The following is a 19,192-nucleotide window of genomic DNA, read 5'->3' as shown; positions in this document are numbered from 1 at the left end:
TATCTGTATTTCTGTGACTATTATGTGCACTTCAGTCCCTTTTACTGCTATTTTCACATTTCCTACCAGGGTTCAAAGGGTAACCCCCGTCTGAGCTCCATACATGTGCCAGGACGGCAGACAGTGGTTTCATAGAACCCAGTTACTGGTACGTAACTGAGAAAACAGGTGTCAGGGGTTTTGAACTTTTCCATCTGGCCAAGCTGAGCACAAGCCCCCCTTCCTTGGGAAGGCCCCTGAGGTGGAAAATCTTAAAATGCGAGCTTGGGAATTGTTAACAAGGGAGCCCTGATGAACAGAGTGGGTGAGGCAAGGTCTGCAGGGAAGGAGACTGTAGCACAATCCCCAGAAGCAGGGGTTCCTGGGATATGCTGAGTCAGCCCAGATTTTGAGGGGAAAGCTGAGCTTTCGGTAAGACATAGCCCTGTGGGCCTTCAGTTGCTTTATTTTTTTCTCTGTGATTGCTGTGTCCCTATGGATAAATACAAAATAACACTGTCCTGGGCTGGTACTATTCAATAGTTTCGTAAATGACTTGGGTGATGGAGTAGAGATACACTTACACAATTTGTGGATGACATGAAGCTAAGGGGGTCGCAAGCTCTTTGGAAGGCAGGGTTAAAATTCAAAACGATCTTGATAAACTGGAGAATTGGTCTGAAATCAGTAAAGTGAAATTCAATAAAGACAAGTGCAAAGCATTAGACTTACAAAGGAAAAATCAAATGCAAAGAAACCCCCCAAAATTGGGAATAGCTGACTAGGCAGCAGTTCTGCAGAAAATGATCTTGGGGTTATAGTGGATCACAATCTGAAAAGTTGTGATGCTGTTGTGGAAAAGGAAAATGCCATTCTGAATTGTATTAACAAGAATGTTATATGTAAGACACAGGAGGTAATTGTCCCACTCTACTTCGCACTGATGTGGCCTCAGCTGGAATACTGTGTCCAGTTTTGCTCATCACTGTTTAAGAAAGATAAAGACAAATTGAAGAATGTCCAGAGGAGGGCAACAGAGTAAGAGATTTCGAAATCATGATCTATGAGGAAATGTTGAAAGAATTGGACATTTTTAGTTGAGAGAAGAGAAGACTGAGAGGTGAACTGATACCAGTCTTCAAATAACTGAAAGATAGTTTGTCAATTGTTATCCATATGCACCAAGGGTAGGACTAGACAATCATTTTAGATTGTAGCAAATGAGATTCAGATTAGATATTAGAAAAAAACTTTCTAACTATAGGGATAATTAAGTACTGGAAAGGGTACATAGGGAGGTTGTGTAATCCCCATCATCAGTGACTTTGCACAAGAAGTTACACAAACATCTGTCAGGGTGGCCTAGGTATACTTAAACCTCCCTTGGAGACGGACCTCTTGAGATTCCTTCCAACCCTACATTTCTCTTATTCTGCGGTTTTATCAGCTATTGAGGCTTGCTGATATAAAAATAGTAAAGATTGTTTAACTTCCCCCTGAGTTACAAATGGACTGATAAGTAGTTCATCCTTTTCACATAATATGATACAACCTGTTTCTATCCAAAATCAGAAATGTTTATTGAATACTTCTGCCTTTTTGTCATCATTGTTAACAGTTTAAACATCTTGATTTGCAGTGGAACTCCACCACTGATTTTTTGTTTGTTCCTGGTATAATTAAAAAATGCCTTACGAGTCTCCTTAGCACAACAACCCATGATTTTTTCCCTAATATCATTAGCCTCCCTTATCAATTTTCTACACATCTTAACATCTAATGTATATTGATTGTTATATAATACTACTGTTTTCCATTTGTTATATATTGTTTTTTTTATTTCTAACTGCTGCTTGCACTTTTCCACTGAGCCATGATTGGTGTTCAGCCAAAATCTGATGGCCATGGAGCATCTAACTCCCTGAGACTCCCTTGTAAATTCTTGCCTTCATTGAATTTCTAGGGCACATTAAGCCCCGGCTGGTTGGAGGGCATAGTGGCTGTTCGGGACGTGTGGAAATAAGAGATGGAGAAACATGGACCACAGTCTGTGATGCCCACTTTGATCTCAAAGCTGCCAACGTTATCTGTAATGAACTACAATGTGGAACAGCTCTGTCCATCCTAGGAGGAGCTCACTTCAGAGAAGGACATGGACCAATCTGGACTGAAGCGTTCCAGTGTGTGGGGAATGAGTCTCACCATGCGTTCTGTCCCAGGATATCGAACATCAGTCAGACATGCTCACACGCAAATGATGCTGGAGCCATATGCTCAGGTAAGAATTCAGTGCAAAGTCTTTAAAATCCCAGTGATGTGAATTTTAGATTAGGGTGAACCAATATACTGATATCACTGTGCAGAGAGCTGGGGTAATAGGATGGCACCAGCTTCTCATAAAACACAAATGATCCAAGATAACTAAAATTGCATCAAATCCCCCCTGACTTTCCTTTCTTTAACTATATGATATAAAATAGCTCCAAGGAGCCCTCTCTAAACTCCTTCTCTCTTCTCCCCAGGGCACACAGGGCTCCGGCTGGTAAACGGCAGCACAACATGCTCAGGGAGGGTGGAGATCCAGGTTCTTGGTGCCTGGGGAACCCTCTGTGACTCACGCTGGGATTTACCAGATGCCAATGTTCTCTGTCGACAGCTCGACTGCGGATTCGCTATATCAGCCCCAGGAGGAGGGTATTTTGGGAGGGGAACTGTCTCTGTCCGGACTGACACATTTCACTGTAAAGGAACTGAATCTCATTTGGGGTATTGCCCTGTTACTGCCCTGGGGGCCTCTCAGTGCTCCCACGACAATGATGCCAGTGTGGTTTGCTCAGGTAAGTGTAATGTTGGATTAATGACACTTGCCCCTTAGATCCTAAAGCAGGGGAACCTCAGGGCACAGCAAGGGGAGGGGGAGCTAGATCCTAACCCACTATAATAATGGTAAACGTATTAAAAATAAAATTAAAATAAATATCATCACAAAAAGAATAGTGATGACCCAGGAATGCCCTGGATTCTCCAGTAAAAACATTAGCAACTCTGTCCTTCCGCAGGGCAATGGAGCAGAGGCAGCACTTTGTCCTTCGGGTTTCATAAATGTCACCAATTCACTATCCCCATCCTTCTTGAAATCACTGCTATAGTAATTAGAGGGGGAGCTACTAGCAGTTCCCAATATGGAGGCTGCTTCACACTTTCTATTATAAAATACTCTCAACACCTTCTTGAGAAGCTTTTATGCCTTCACTGTTTACAGCAGCCTTTGCAATTTGGGAAAGGGTAATGCTGGGGCCAGGGAAGTGCCTTCCCCTAGTGCAGGGAAATCCCTTTCAGGTTTGCTTAAATTATAAATTGCTGAAAATAAACATTTCCCCTCTCTCACTTGAGTTCCTGAGGATATTTTTGGTAGCACATCACAGAGAAAGTAGCACTTTATCTCACTTTGGTTTTTTCTAACTTTTTTCACACCTTTCCAGTTGAAAACAAATCTCAGAAAGATTCCCCCCTCCCCCCCCCCCCGCAATTTCTTACATTTTAAAAAAATTTTCAAACTTTTTACAGTGGAAGAAAAGATGAAAAAATAGAAAGGGGAGATGGGGAAAACTTGTAAACCCAAATATGAAAAGGAAAATTGATTTTTTTCATTTTCAAAAAGTTTAAATGAATCAACATTTTAGTTAGAATCTAAACAAAAATTCTCATTCCATTTCTACATCTCAATCTCTTTGATGTGTTTAAAAGTTGAACTACTGCATTATCATACAGTACTTAACAAGAAAAATGCTGGTTTGTTAACAGCTCTAATGTTTACCTTCCATAAAAACATTAAAAAATTAAACAGTGTTATTAGTCAAAGCGAAATGCGCAAGAATTAGGAAATATCAGAGTTAAGGTTACCCACGCAATATTAATTCAGCCCCCCCACCCTCCCTTCTGCAAATACATTATGACACAATCTAATTTCATGTACATGTTGTATTATTCCCCTCCATCCCACTAGCTCCTGCCTCCTTTAGTGCACAGGGAGGATGGTGAACAGGGGCTGAAGGAGCTGTAGAATATTTCTTTTTATCCTCATCATTCAACCTGTGACCCAGGGCCTTATTCACTCTACATACCGTACAAACACTGCCCTAAATACAGAATTATTAATTTCTTCATGGGCTTTTCTATGGTGCTCATCACAGTAGTATCAGAGTGCACCACAAACATTAATGAATTTGTCTTCAAAACACCCCTGGGAGATAGGCATCATAAGAATCTGCTATTTCAAAAGGGACTTAGGCACTTAGAAGCCCAAGAATAACATTTTCAAAAGTGCTTAAGAGACTTAGGGACTTTAATCCCATTTTCTCCAGTAACGTAGGATCCCAAGAACCCTGAAGCCTTCACCTTCTTGTAGCCTAAATCATTTCTGAAAATGGCATGTAGGCTCCTACATCATTTAGCTGCTTTTAAAAATTTTACATACAATGATTAAAGCCAAACTTCCAAACTCGCTACTTATTTGGGATGATTGGGCACCAACCTGAGACCCTCAGGGCCTGATTCTTCAGTGTACTCACCATTTCTGTAGATCTTTATGTGTTCAAAGTACTGCAAAGACATTAATAAACCCGCACAGAACTCCAGGTAAGCAGGTGGATAAGTATTATTATTAGCTCCATTTTACAGCTGGTGAATCTGAGAGAGAAAACAAAATGACTTGCCCAAGGCCACCCAGTGAGTCAGCAGTGGAACCAGGATAAAACTGAATATTTTGACTTGCAGCCCTGTGCTGGTTCCACCCAACCACACTGCCTGACTGCAGAAGGGCTGAGCAGCCACAGCTTGTCTTGACCCTAGCGGCAGTTGTGAGTGCTCAGTACTTCTGCAAATCACACCCCATGAAAACTGGCTTAAGAGACCTGCTTAGCATCACCAGTGAAGTCTGCAGCAGAGGCAAGAACAGAACTGAGCTCTACTGAATGATGGTCACTGCTCTTAACAAGATCATCCTAGTTTTTCCTGTGCTCCCCTGCTCCTTCTCTACAGGCCTTCTAGTTTCTAAAGTGAATGAGGCAGGGGTCGTACAGGCAACAGCCTGATGCTGTACAACCCCGATTTATCCATCCTGGGCACTGAAAGTGGCCAGAGCCCTGCAGGAAAAATAATTCACTAGAAAACTTATTTTTATTGGCCAGCCAATCTGGTTCCCTTGTGACTAAATGGAGCCCGTCTTATGGGTTTATAGATTTGTAGAGTTTTAAGACTGAAAGAGGCCATTGTGATCATCTGCTTCTCCCCTAACCAAAGGGATCCCTCCTGCTTAAGAAGTTGCAGCTCCCCTCTCTGCCCCATCTTCTCAGCCATGTACAAAGTCTCCACAGGGCTTCTTGCCTGGCTGGAGCTGGGGTCCTTACAGAGAAACCTACTGCAGAAGCCTTGGATTTCAACCTTCTTCCTAATAATGGACACGTAGCTTCCAGGGCTGTCTCCCACAGAGCCCAGAGTCACTGGTGCTGTTACACACCATGACTAAGCTTATAGGGTCCTGCCCAGCACTCACAACAGACGTCTACTCTCCTCTTTACAGCCGATACCTTTGTACTTTGGGGGCAAATCACCTCCCAGTTCTCCTGCTTCTCACAGAGGCTGCTACCTGCATTCCTAACTGAATTCCCCACAGCCCTGCCCTGCCTCTCCTAACTAGCTACCCAGCCCATGCCCTGGTTCTCGGAGGGAACTCCCCAGCACATGAAAATGCTGATTTCTCCCTACAGCTACTGGAAGGAGAATCCCTTCTAAGGAAAAACACCTGGTTCCTTCCGTAGGATCTCTTTCTGGCATGATCCCACATGGCCTTCCTGAGGGGCTCTGGTACCCAGTTATAGCTCCTCAGAGAGCCCAGGGCCAGCTCCAGGCACCTGCTAAGGAAGCTGGTGCTTGGGGCAGCCAATACAAAAGGGCGGCAGTCCGTCCGCTATTGGCGCGGCCCCTCTGGGTCTTCTGCCGGAATTCAGTGGCGAGTCCCTCAGTCTCTCTCTTTCTCTTTGACCTGCCTCCAAAGTGCTGCCAAAGATGAAGAGAGGGAACAAAGGACACGTCGCCAAACTGCCGCCGAAGAATGGAGCGGCACGACTGAGCTGCCGCCGATAGGCTTTTTTTTTTCCACTGCTTGGGGTGGCAGAAAACCTGAAGCTGGCCCTGGGAAAGCCCCAAATCTACTCTCTACCCTCACACTACACTAGTGCCATAGCTAGGACGGGTTTCAGAGTGGTAGCCGTGTTAGTCTGTATAAGCAGAACGAACGAGGAATACTTGTGGCACCTTGGAGACTAACACATTTATTTGGGCATAAGCTTTCATGGGCTAAAGCCCACTTCATTAGATGCATGGAGTGGAAAATACAGTAGGAAGAGAGATATAGATATAGATGATATATACAGAGAACATGAAAAAATGAGTGACAGACCAATCGATTAAGGTGGGCTATTAGCAGCAGGAGAAAAAAAAACTTTTGTAGTGATAATCAGGATGGCCCATTTCAAACAGGGGTCCTGAATTTTGGGGAGTGGACAATGACGGAAGGGGTAGAGGGAGGTGTGCAGGAGGGATCCAGTGCCCTGGTGAGGGGGCAGGAGGGGGGATCTCTTCCCTCCACCCCTTCCAGCCAGCCTTTTCCGCTCAGCAGGCACCCAAAGCTGGGGCTGCCCAGGGCACACAGGCTGCAGGGTGTGCCTAGGTAACCAGACAGCAAATGTAAAAAAATTGGACAGGTGGTGGGAGGTAATAGGTGCCTATATAAGATTTGGGGGGCTCTGCCCCTAATTTGGGTGGGCCTGGATGCTAACTGGGTGGGCCATGGCCCACCCATGGCTACACCCCTGCACTACACTAGCTGCACACAGGCATTCTCCTGCTCCAGTTTTAGGGCAAACTCCAGGCTGCATTGAAGTCAATGGCAGTTTTAGCATTGCCTTCCATGGGGCCAGGATTTCACTCTTAGCCTTGAAATGTTATTTGGCTACCAAGATCCTTGAGCTGTCTGGGTCCAGTGCACACACACTGCACCTATCAGGTTGCCATACTAGTACATGCTGTACCTGACACAGCCAGTGGGTGTGCCCTGCTCTGACTCTTCTGTTGTCTTTTACCATTGTCAGTCTCTCCTGGCTGCACCTGGGTCTGAACTCGGTGAGTAATTCCTAACTTACCACCTTGCTGTAGGACTCACTGATTCTGAGACACACGCAAAGACTGACATTGGAGTCACAATATTCACCAACAGAGAACATCCCCTTCCCCGCCCCACACACAACCTGCTTAGTGTGGTGTGAATTGATCAGCTGGAATCTCACGTTGGGCTCAGAGATGACACCACACTTCAGGGGACAGCTCCAGTCAGAACCACCAGTGCCGGGAACTATCTCACACTGGGAGCTCCTGCACTGGACCCAGGTGAACCAAGAAAGTTGCCACCGACAGAGCAAAGATCAGAGGGAACTAAGGAATTTTACCAACAATAATCTGTTCCTGACCACCGTGAGCCCTGCTCTTCCATTGGCCAAACTCCCTCAAGGCAAACTTGCCTATATCATTCATGACCCATCTGCTAAGTGCTTGTGCAAACACCACTCACTGGTTTCCAGGCATTTAAGCCTCGATAAAGTGACTACAAACCTCAGCAGCCATTCTACCACCACACACAGAGACTATTTTCCCAATCAGTATCCTGCAGGAATTCCCTCGCTCACTCATTTACAGAGGCTGCTAGCAAGCCCTTCTGTCAAGCTCAGAGTGTTACAATCCTTATAGCACCTTCCACTTATAGATTCAAAAGAATAAGTGTCTTCTGACAGAGGCTGTTCCCTTTAACACTGTGACACACTCTGATCACTGGCTTATATCTTCTTATTGAGAAACAGTCCATAATTTCATGCACACTCTGTACTATTTCTAGTGTATAACAGGGAGTGTTATTCAGTGTATTTCCCCTCTCTCCTGATCCCAGGTCACTCTGAATCACTCAGACTGCTGAATGGAGAGAGCCGGTGTGATGGGAGAGTTGAGATTTCCCTCCATGGTGTGTGGGGCAGAGTGCTGGATGATCAGTGGGACATGAACGATGCCAGCGTGGTGTGCAGGCAGCTCTGGTGTGGAGTCGCTGAGAAAGCTTATAACCCCCCTAAGTCTGAGCGAGGAACAGGCCCCGTGGGGCTGAGAAGGGTCCAGTGTGCAGGAAATGAGACTCGTCTGACTCTCTGTGACAACTCCACATCTGAGACAGCCCAGGCAGGAATTGCTGAGGACGTGGGTGTCGTTTGTTCAGGTGATTCATTTCCAAATCTCACAAGCATTCTCTGTTCAGTAGGAAAATACATATTAACAGCTGGGATCTATCCCTGCAGGAAGCAGGCAGATCAGACTGGTGAATGGGGCAGGTCGCTGTGCTGGGAGAGTGGAGATTTATTACAATGGCAGCTGGGGGACAGTCTGTGATGATTTCTGGGACCTACTGGACTCCAATGTTGTCTGCAAACAACTGGGATGTGGACACGCCATCAGTGCAACTGTCTCTGCTCATTATGGGGAAGGATCCGGGCAGATCTGGCTGGATGACGTGAACTGCTCTGGGAATGAATCCGATCTCTGGTCGTGTCCTTCCAGGGGCTGGGGCCAGCACAACTGCAGACACAAAGAGGACGCCGGAGTTCTCTGCTCAGGTCTGTTCTGGGAATGCTCTGGTGAGCCGTGTTACCAGGGGATTTAATGGAGGGGGCAGATGTTTAAGGATATTGGTGATAATGATACTTTCCCTGACAGTCTCTGCCTCTCTTTCCCCTGTGTAACTACCTACCAGAGTCACCATTAGAAAGTCTTCAGCTCCCACCCAGAGATACTGGAACTATTGGAAGATTTCCCTAATGTTAGAATACTGCATCTCAGGTGTCTGAAGGAGACAGTATCATGGAAAGCAGTGACTGAAAAGGATGTAGGGTCCTAGTGGAGAAATAACTGAACATGAGCTCCCAGTGCTCTGTGTATCAAAATGGGCTAATGCGAACCTTGGATGTATACACAGGGGAGCAGAGAGTAGGAGGGAGGACTAAATGTTACTGTTGTATATGGCACTGGTGAGACAGATACTGGAATACTGTGTCCAGGTCTGATGTCCACAAAAATTGGAGAGGGAGCAGAGAAGAGCCACAAAAGTGATCTGAGGGCTTGAATAAAAGCCTTACGGTGAGAGATTTAAGATGCTGAATCTGTTCAGCTTAACAGAAAGACGAAGAGGAAACTTGATGACGGTCACAAGGAGAACATAGCACTTACTAAAGGGCTCTTTAATCTAATGGAGAAAGGCAGAACAAGAGTCGATGGCTGGAAGCTGAAACCAGACAAATTTGCCTCAGAAATAAGGCACAGGTTTTTAACAGGGAGGGTGATTAACCATCAGAACAAACTGCCAGGGAAATGGTGCATTCTGCATCTCTTGAAGTCTTGGTGTCTAGAATGGATGCCTTTCTAGAAGCTCTGCTTAAGTCAGACTCAACTTATTAGGCTCTATTAAGCTGTTTTACAGAAGGTCAGACTGTTTGATCCCTGCCATGCTGTCTGGGGTAGCTCACAGCTCTGAGTGCTCACCTCCGGGCAAAATGTGAAGAACAGGGCAACTCCCCAAACTGGTGGTATATTCTATTAGATTTCACCAAGTCAGTAACAGATGTGAACTCCAGGATCACTATATCAAGCTTACCACGGAGTCATAGACAGTTGCCTTAGACTCTCCAGTCTATCTGGCCACCCACACACAAACTGGACTTACACCCAAAAATCACTTGACATTCAGGTTGTTTCCAGTCCCAAGAGACCAGTCACTTACCCCAGGTCAGTTGGTAACCTAGATCTTACACCAAAGACAATGCCTGTAGCCAATCGTAATTAACTATATGCAGGTTTATTGACTAGGAAAAAAGAAATAAAAAGAATAAAAAAAGAAATACAGGTTAAAGCAAGCAAACATCTACACACAAATTAGTTACCATTTAAATCCTAGGAGTGACAGAGTTGTAGTGATCGGTCAATTCCAAATGTCCCTCAGCCCTGACTCAAGGGTAACCCCTTGGGGTCTCTGGCTTCAGTTTGGTGCCTCTAGCCTTGTCATACTTCAAATAGCCAAAAGGATGAAAAATCTTCACATCTACTATTTTTAGCTCCTTCTTCCAGCCTTTAAAGAGATGGGAGGAGGCCTTCTGCATGCGGTGCTCCCTGGGTGTGATAAGGCCATTAACCAATCCTTGATGGCCCATCTGATTTTGAAAGTCCTTGGGCATGGAGGAGGGGAGGAAGATGATTCCCGTGCCTGAGCTCACAAGTTCAGAGCCAACATTTTCAGTTATAAAGCAAAACTTACATATTTTCTTGTAGAATGGACCACAGACATTAGAACAGCCATACCGGGTGAGACCAAAGGTCCATCTAGCTCAGTATCTGTCTACCGACAGTGGCCAATGTCAGGTGTCCCAGAGGGAGTGAACCTAACAGGCAATGATCAAGTGATCTCTCTCCTGCCATCCATCTCCATCCTCTGACAAACAGAGGCTAGGGACACCATTCCTTACCCATCCTGGCTAATAGCCATTTATGGACTTCACCACCATGAATTTATCCCGTTCTCTTTTAAACGCTGTTATAGTCCTAGCATTCACAACCTCCTCAGGTAAGGAGTTCCACAAGTTGACTGTGCACTGCGTGAAGAAGAACTTCCTTTTATTTGTTTTAAATCTGCTGCCTATTAATTTCATTTGGTGACCCCTAGTTCTTGTATTATGGGAATAAGTAAATAACTTTTCCTTATCCACTTTCTCAACATCACTCATGATTTTATATACCTCTATCATATCCCCCCTTAGTCTTCTCTTTTCCAAGCTGAAGAGTCCTAGCCTCTTTAATATTTCCTCATATGGGACCCTCTCCAAGCCCTTAATCATTTTAGTTGCCTTTTTACATTACAAGTGAGATTAATGCCTGCAGCAACTAACCACCATTTCACAGAGTCTAAACACTAAATACATTCTTACAAGACTAATACCTGTTTTGAGCAAAAGTAACACACAGGTGACCTGGCCTGGTCTCCAGATATGAGATTGTCAGGTCTTAGCTAATGCCTGCAGCCTGGGCAAGAGCTGGCATCTGGTCTGCCAATGTCACAATCCTTCCAGGCCTGTTACAATCTGTATGTAGTTGCTGGCAACTGGTGGCCTTCCAGAGATGCCCAGTGTATTTCTAAGGGGCCTGTGGTGTCTAAAAGAGTCTCTCATTCTTGAGTGGTTCTCTAGCAGTTGCTCCTGCAGAATGATGTGCAGGATCATTAGCAATCGCTGCGATTTCACGCTTCACACCCCAGTTCATTTCAGAATCAGATGATTTAAATTCCCTTTTGTGCATTTCCTTCTAGAGTTCACAGATCTGAGGCTGGTGAGCGACAGTGACTGTGCTGGGCGGCTGGAGGTTTTCTACAATGGGACGTGGGGCAGTGTTTGCTCCAATGGGATGTCTGAAGTCACCGCAACAATTGTCTGCAAACAGCTGAACTGTGGGGACGGAGGGTATATTGCAGAAGTCTCAGAATATGGAAAGGGTCCCACATGGCTGGACCACGTTAGATGCAGTGAGCAGCACAGCTCCTTCTGGCAGTGCCCATCAGTGCCCTGGAATCCAAAGTCGTGTGATAACCGAGAAGAAGAGACCCATATTTCTTGCACTGGTAATTCTGAAACTACCTGCATGTGCATGTGGATACACACATGTATGCGATGTGCTCAATTAATTGAAGTGTAAGGATAGAACTTGTTGTAGTTCACATCTCAGTGTAAGCCGATGTAAATTCTTAACACAAGATACAAACATATTTTCACAGCCTTTTATATAGAATCATAGAATCATAGAATCTCAGGGTTGGAAGGGACCTCAGGAGGTCATCTTGTCCAACCCCCTGCTCAAAGCAGGACCAAACCCAACTAAATCATCCCAACCAGGGCTTTGTCAAGCCTGGCCTTAAAAACCTCTAAGGAAGGAGATTCTACCACCTCCCTCGGTAACCCATTCCAGTGCTTCACCACCCTACTAGTGAAAAAGTTTTTCCTAATGTCCAACCTAAACCTCCCCCTCTGCAACTTGAGACCATTACTCCTTGTTCTGTCATCTTCTACCACTGAGAACAGTCTAGATCCATCCTCTTTGGAACCCCCTTTCAGGTAGTTGAAAGCAGCTATCAAATCCCCCCTCATTCTTCTCTTCTGCAGGCTAAACAATCCCAGCTCCCTCAGCCTCTCCTCATAAGTCATGTGCTCCAGTCCCCTAATCATTTTTGTTGCCCTCCGCTGGACTCTCTCCAATTTATCCACATCCTTCTTGTAGTGTGGGGCCCAAAACTGGACACAGTACTCCAAATGAGGCCTCACCAGTGCTGAATAGAGGGGAATGATCACATCCCTCGATCTGCTGGAAATGCCCCTACTTATACAACCCAAAATGCCATTAGCCTTCTTGGCAACAAGGGCACACTGTTGACTCATATTCAGCTTTTCGTCCACCGTAACCCCTAGGTCCTTTTCTGCAGAACTGCTGCCCAGCCATTTGGTCCTTAGTCTATAGCAGTGCATGGGATTCTTCCGTCCTAAATGCAGGACTCTGCACTTGTCCTTGTTGAACCTCATCATATTTCTTTTGGCCCAATCCTCTAATTTGTCTAGGTCCCTCTGTATCCTAGCCCTACCCTCCAGCGTATCAACCACTCCTCCCAGTTTAGTGTCATCTGCAAACTTGCTAAGGGTGCAGTCCACACCATCCTCCAGATCGTTAATGAAGATATTGAACAAAACCGGCCCCAGCACCGACCCTTGGGGCACTCCACTTGATACTGGCTGCCAACTAGACATGGAACCATTTATCACTACCCGTTGAGCCCAACCATCTAGCCAGTTTTCTATCCACCTTACCATCCATTCATCCAGCCCAGACTTCTTTAACTTGCTGGCAAGAATACTGTGGGAGGAGTATGAATGAATAAGAATATGAATAAGCATTTCTCTGATTAACAACAAACATGGAAGTTAATCAGTTAATTATAAAAGAGACCAGTGTTATACAGTGAGATAAGGTAGCGTGAGAGCGAAGCAAAGCCTCTCCCTAGAGACCATCATTAGGCAGCTCTGTGGTTATTAATCCTTTTGGGATGAACAATCAGAGATGGGCCCGGGCCGTGCAGTTTGGCTCAAGACTGGAATCCCCCACTGTGTCTCAGTAGCATCTGAGTAGCAAATTCATTAGGTATTAAATGATCCCGAGTTCACATTTCAGTTTATACAGTGCTGAAATTAGGGGGTTAAAATACAGATAAATTCTATTTCCACGTCACACGCACAACCCAGTGCATTCACCTCGGCTTTTTCTCTTCACAGGAAAAAGAGCAAAACCAACTCGAAACCCATTCACCGAGTGCCCGAACTCTCCAAGCTGCACAGGTATCTCTGCTTCTCACTGTCTCCCTCTTGGTCACTAAGGACTTTCCCAGCTGTCCCAGTAACATGTGAGGTTTCTTCAATTCCAGACCAGGAGAAGTTACGTGTCGTGGGAGGAGAGAACAGATGCTTGGGCAGAGTGGAGGTTTGGTACCGTGGCTCCTGGGGAACAGTATGTGATGACTCCTGGGACATGGCAGATGCCAAAGTTGTGTGTAAACAACTGGGCTGTGGATCTGCTGTATCTGCCCCGCGCGAGGCTGAATTTGGCGAAGGGACTGGTCCCATCTGGGTAGAGATGCTGAATTGCCGAGGGACAGAGTCATCTCTCTGGGACTGTCCTGCCAAGCCCTGGGGTGAGAGCAACTGTGGTCATAAGGAAGATGCTGCTGTGAATTGCTCAGGTGAGTGACAGGAGATGTTTCTGCTACATGCTGTAATTTTCAGGGAAGAGGATGGATCAGCCCCCCCTCCCCCCACCCACCCCCCCCCTTGGTCCCAGACTAGGCCTTCCCATCTCCTGTGTGCAGGAGCATCATGGATGCTGTGGAGTGGGACCTTTGTGGGGTCAGACAGGCTCAGGCATCAGCCCACACAGCCCCTGCATCCATCACAGGCCCCAGTGTGCTGGTTTGTTACTAGAGTGCTCATTGCTGCACAGAGCACAAGGAACTTGGGCCCTACATCACTAACAAACAGGCCCTGTGCTGCTGTGAGGGAGTTTGTGGAGGTGACAGCTGGAGACAACCAGGGACTCTCAGTGGTGAGGTTCCCCCCAGGAACCAACACGTCACCTCGCCCTTGCTCCAGGCTCCAACTCTCTTCCCTTTCCCTTTGCAGGTGTGACAGAGAGGACAGATTCTCCAAATACCCCAGGTAAAGCATCCCCCTCCTCCCAACAAGGGTTACATTTCCCTGGTGCTGGGTCACAGAGGAGGAGCTGCAAGCTGCAGCCTGAGGGAAGGAGCTCCTTTCCATGGCCTGTGAAATCTGAGGGTGAATGACACCTGGGTGGGAGCTGCAGGCCCTGCTGAGCAGGGTGGTTCCTGTTTGCTGGCTCCAGCTAACCAGGCAGGGCCTACGATTTAAACAGCAGCCTGTGAGCTGCCCTCATGGTTCACAGACTGTGTCCCAGCCCATTACCCTGCTGTCCTGGGCCATGCAATGAGTGACTGGGGAGCTCCCTGCCCCCGCCCCCGACTCTCACACGATAATCTCTCCCTTTTGCATGTTCATTTCCATCCAGCTCCCCCGCGCCGTCCTCCCACTGACAGTGGGAGAGTCACGGTGCCCGTGGTCGTCTGCATTATCCTGGGGGCCCTGCTCTGCCTGGTCTTAATCATCCTGGGGGCGCAGGTGCGAAGTGCCAGGGCACAGCGCAGAGGTGGGTGCTGATTGATGTCACTGTGTGAAATGCCTCTGCAAGAGCAGGGGGGCTGCAGGGTGTCAGGGTGAGGGGTGGTACCAGGCTGGGTAGGGTGGACGGGGTGCCTGGTAACTCCTCTCTCATTTACTATTTTATTAACTGTTTGGCAATTGAACAGTCCAGTCATGAAATCTGGAGATGATACTAGCTAGGGATAGCTTCAGAGAAGCTGCATCTCTATCCCCCCCACCTTCCAGTGATCCACTCCAGGAGTTCCTACTCAGGTCTCCAGCCATCACCTGTCTCTGGGTGGGAACCCCCTGTTCCACCTCCTTGTGGCCAGGGGTTTTTAATGCTGCACAGCCCCCTGCCTTCCACTGTGATACCCCAGCAAACCAGTCTGCCCACAGGCCAGCCCCAGTGCTGTGCGTTCTCCCCAAAGGCTCTGAGCAGTGCATTGCCAGCAGTCACAAGTTACGAGCCAGCTTTCTCTCAGCAGCCTGGTAGACCACCGTCCGTCCAATGATTCAGTGTTGGGATCCCCGTGGTCAGAAGGTCCTGCCCATTTGATAAATCAAAATGAAGGCCCTGAGTCTGTTTAAACAGCCTTTCATACCAGAAGTTTTCTTTGTCTCTTGACTCTGGTAACCCAGTTTGAACGAGTCTGTATAAACCACCTTGAAGGCTGTTACCTTTCTGGAGTTGTTTACAATCTCAGTGATTCACCTTAATCACGCCTCCCCCACCCACCCACCCACCCTGTTTTTTCTTCCCAAAGGAGCTGTGGTAACCCTCCCAAATGCAGTAGAACTTAAACTATTCATAGATTTAATACAGTGATTCCCAAAGATACTACCTGGGGTTGCAGTATCTGTCACAGGGAGGGGTTCTGAATATCGTGAGGAGAGACATCATGGAAAAAGAACCTAGAGAAATTGGAAATATTGTCGGGGGAAAAAACGTGTCTTAAAATCGAGCTGTGGTAAATAGTTTTGAAGAGAGTGATCCAGTAGAAAAGACAATCTTAGGAAGGAGATGTGTGGGAAAGGAGCATTATACTGTATTGTACTGAAAGCTGGCACTTGTAGGGGATTTTACTTCTATAAAACACTGTACAAACATATAGATAACAGCTCATTGGAAAGAAGATGGAGAACGGGGTGGCCATCAACATACACGTAACATTCACAACTTTGCAGTAAGACAATGACTATAATCAGGGGTGAAAGTAACTTACAGGACTTACCGGTACTGCCGGAGTCCTGAGGGGTGTGAGGCCTCATCTGGAAGAGGCATGGCCTCAACTGGAAGAGGTGGGGCATCTCAAGATTTAAAGGCCCTGGGGCACTGGCTGTGGCTGGGAGCCCCAGGGCCTTTAAATCAACCTGGGGCTCCCAGCTGCAGAGGTGGCTGGGAGCCCCTGGGGCTCAGGGGCAAATTAAAGGGCCCAGGGCTCCAGTTACCGCAGATCTCCGGACCCTTTAAATCCCAGCCCCGGCCCAGCCGCCAGAGCTGCGGGGGGGATTTAAAGGGCTCGGGGCTCCCCGCAGCGGTGGGGAGCTCTGAGCCCTTTAAATCCCGGCCCCAGCCCGGCTGCCAAAGCTGCGGGGTGGAATTAAAAGGGCTCTGAGCTCCCCAAAGCCACAGGAGCTCCGAGCCCTTTAAATCACAGCCACAGCCTGGGTGCCGAGCTGTGGGTGAGAATTAAAGGACTCTGCAGGGAGCCCAGAGCCCTTGAAATCTCTGCCACAGAAGCCGGTGCGGTCCAGCACAGTGTACTGGCTCTTGCCGGTATGCCAGACCGGACCAGACCGGCTTACTTTCACCTCTGACTATAATCAGACTTCATGCTTCAGGGCTTCAGCCAGTTACCTGCCGGGGTCAGGAAAGAATTCTGGGAAGTCCCCATATTTGTGTTTTGTTTTGCTTTGTTTTGTTTCTTGCCCTCTTCTGAAGCATCAGACATTAGCTACAGAGGGAGCTGGGATGCTGGATGGGCTGGACCAGTCCTCTGAGGTGGTTCAGAGAAACCTCTTGCTAAGATATGTGGCTGGTGTCTTTTCCACATGCTCAGGTCAAAATGATTGTCAGATTTGGGGTCAGGAAGAAATTTTCCCCCAGGGAAGATTGGCAAAAAGGGACCCTGGAGGATTTTCCTCTTCCTCTGAAGCATGGAGCATGGATCACCTGCCAGGATTATCTAGGCATCTCTCACCTAGTCAGTTCCCTGCCATTGCAGGGGCCTTGGGCATTGGTGGTACCTTTGTCGTTCCTGCTTTCTGCCTGTGGCACACAAGAGCTTATTCTGCCGAGGACTGAAATGCTTTAGTCTAAATGCATCTTTGGGCTCAAACCTAGGGGTATCTGGGTGAAATGCAGTGGCCTGTGTTATACAGGAGGTCAGACTAGATGTTTTAATGGTCCCTTCTGGCCTTAAACTCAATTTAAAAAAAAAGGTGTTATCACCATTTTGCTGATAAACAGCATCATGGGAGAAGCATTATTTAAGCTGCTCCAAAGGGGAATAGCCCAGAATAATGGGATGAGATTAAAAAGGGGACATTTAAGATGAATGTGAGGAAGCTTCCTGACAGCAAACTACCCCTGAGAACCATTATCGAAGGGCTGTTGTGGAAAGAAACCCTGTCCCCTGGCTCATTTCAATTCCAGCAGTGGGAATGTGTTGTAGGATCACATTGGGCCCCGGGGGGAGGGGCTGGATGATCCCATAGTGTTTCCCATCTCTGGTTTCAATGACCCTGTGCAAACCCTGCCCTTTGTTTTCAGGTTCCAGAAGACCCTTGGATCCCTTCTCTGAGGCCGTGTACGAGGAGATTGATTATAACCTGATGAGAGAGAAGCAGGAGATGTTCAGTCGCTCAGGTCTGTGTGTCTCTCTCTTAACAGGGAGCAGCTATCTAATGCCCTTTTGACAGGGGCGGCTCTAGGAATTTGGCCACCCCAAGCACGCTGGTCCCGCGGCTCCGGGGGACCTCTTGCAGACGTGCCTGCGGCGGGTCCGCTGGTCCCGTGGCTCCGGTGGAGCAGAGGTCATGCCTGCGGGAGGTCCACCAGAGCCGCAGGACAGGTGGACCTGCCGCAGGCTGCGGAGGGTCCACTGCTGCCGCGGCTCCGGTGGACCTCCAGCAGGCATGACTACGGAGGGTCCGCTGGTCCCACGCCTCCGGTGGAGCAGAGGTTCACCGGAGGCGTGGGACCAGCGGACCCTCCGTAGTCATGCCTGCTGGAGGGCCACCGGAGCCGCGGCAGCAGCGGACCCTCCGCAGCCTGCGGCAGGTCCACCTGTCCCGCGGCTCCCGGGGGCCTCCCGCAGGCATGACTGCGGAAGGTCCATCGGAGCCGCCTGCCGCCCTGCCGGCAAAATGCCGCCCCAAGCGCGCACTTGGCGCGCTGGGGTCTGGAGCCGGCCTTTTGATCTGAGGCAGTAGTGTAGCTAGGGTGGGTGCAGGGGAAGCAGCCGCTTCCCCTCAGCACATTTTCCAAAAGCGGCGCCATAGTTAGGGGTTACCATGGTGCCAGCAGGCGGGGCCCATGGTCAGCTCTGAAGCTTGGCCTGCGGGGACGGCACTGGGCTCCTGCAGGCAAGGGGGGGCAGCACAGCCAGATGAGCCATGGGAGGGTGTGGTAGGTGCAGCCGGAGGAGTGAGGGGGCCAGCTCCTTGGCCATCATGCCCCATGCTCAGCGCGGCCCCAACATCGTCACGGCCGCCTCCTGCGGTGGCTCAGGGCTCGGCAGCTGAGTGCTTCCTGCCCCTTGCTAATGTGACAGCAGCAGCATCTCACGGCAGCGGCTTGCAGCCCATGTGCGGGATTGGGGGTAGGGTAGGGACCGACCATCCACTCCCTGCTCATGTCACGTCCAAGACTCCAGGCCGCCACCTGCGGGGATTGCCCGGGGCAGGGGTGTGAAGCGGTTACTGCGCATCCACGCCCTTCGGGTTGCTCCCGTGACCCCACCCCCCTGCACCATGCCCCTCCCCGCCCGTTTGCTTGGCCCCGCACGCCCGCATGGACCCTCTAGCTGCTAGTTACATTCCAACCGCCTGGAGCTTCCTGCGCGCTTCTCCCTTCCCACTGCCGTGGCGGCTGCCCGGCGCGGTGTCATGGCTTCCTCCGAGGTCGCTCGGCAGCTGTGAGTCCCGCCTGGGGGCACGTGAAACTTTCTCGCCTCTTCTGCCCCCCCTCCTAAAAACTTCCTCGGCCAGGCCGGGCCGCACTGCACCCGGCCCTCTCCCCCCAGACTGGTGGCGCAGCATGGCCGCAGCACAGCGTGGCTGAAGGAGACGGGGGGGGGGTGCGGCATGGCCGAAGGAGC

At 48.7% G+C, this 19,192-nt stretch overlaps 1 protein-coding gene across 1 annotated transcript in view; it reads left to right on the top strand.

Moving 5' to 3' along the window:
- Window positions 1–19,192, top strand: part of LOC123347552 (antigen WC1.1-like) — an 838,191-nt gene that overhangs the window by 48,914 nt on the left and 770,085 nt on the right. Inside the window, exons 5-12 of the mRNA XM_044984910.1 lie at window positions 1,943–2,257; window positions 2,502–2,816; window positions 7,979–8,277; window positions 8,357–8,690; window positions 11,426–11,734; window positions 13,580–13,894; window positions 14,331–14,366; window positions 14,737–14,874. Coding sequence (XP_044840845.1) covers window positions 1,943–2,257; window positions 2,502–2,816; window positions 7,979–8,277; window positions 8,357–8,690; window positions 11,426–11,734; window positions 13,580–13,894; window positions 14,331–14,366; window positions 14,737–14,874 — 2,061 coding nt within the window. The remainder of the gene's footprint in view (window positions 1–1,942; window positions 2,258–2,501; window positions 2,817–7,978; window positions 8,278–8,356; window positions 8,691–11,425; window positions 11,735–13,579; window positions 13,895–14,330; window positions 14,367–14,736; window positions 14,875–19,192) is intronic.

The sequence above is a fragment of the Mauremys mutica genome, chromosome 1 (assembly GCF_020497125.1).
Source record: "Mauremys mutica isolate MM-2020 ecotype Southern chromosome 1, ASM2049712v1, whole genome shotgun sequence".
Classification (NCBI taxonomy): domain Eukaryota; kingdom Metazoa; phylum Chordata; order Testudines; family Geoemydidae; genus Mauremys; species Mauremys mutica.
This window is presented reverse-complemented; position numbering and strand designations above follow the sequence as displayed.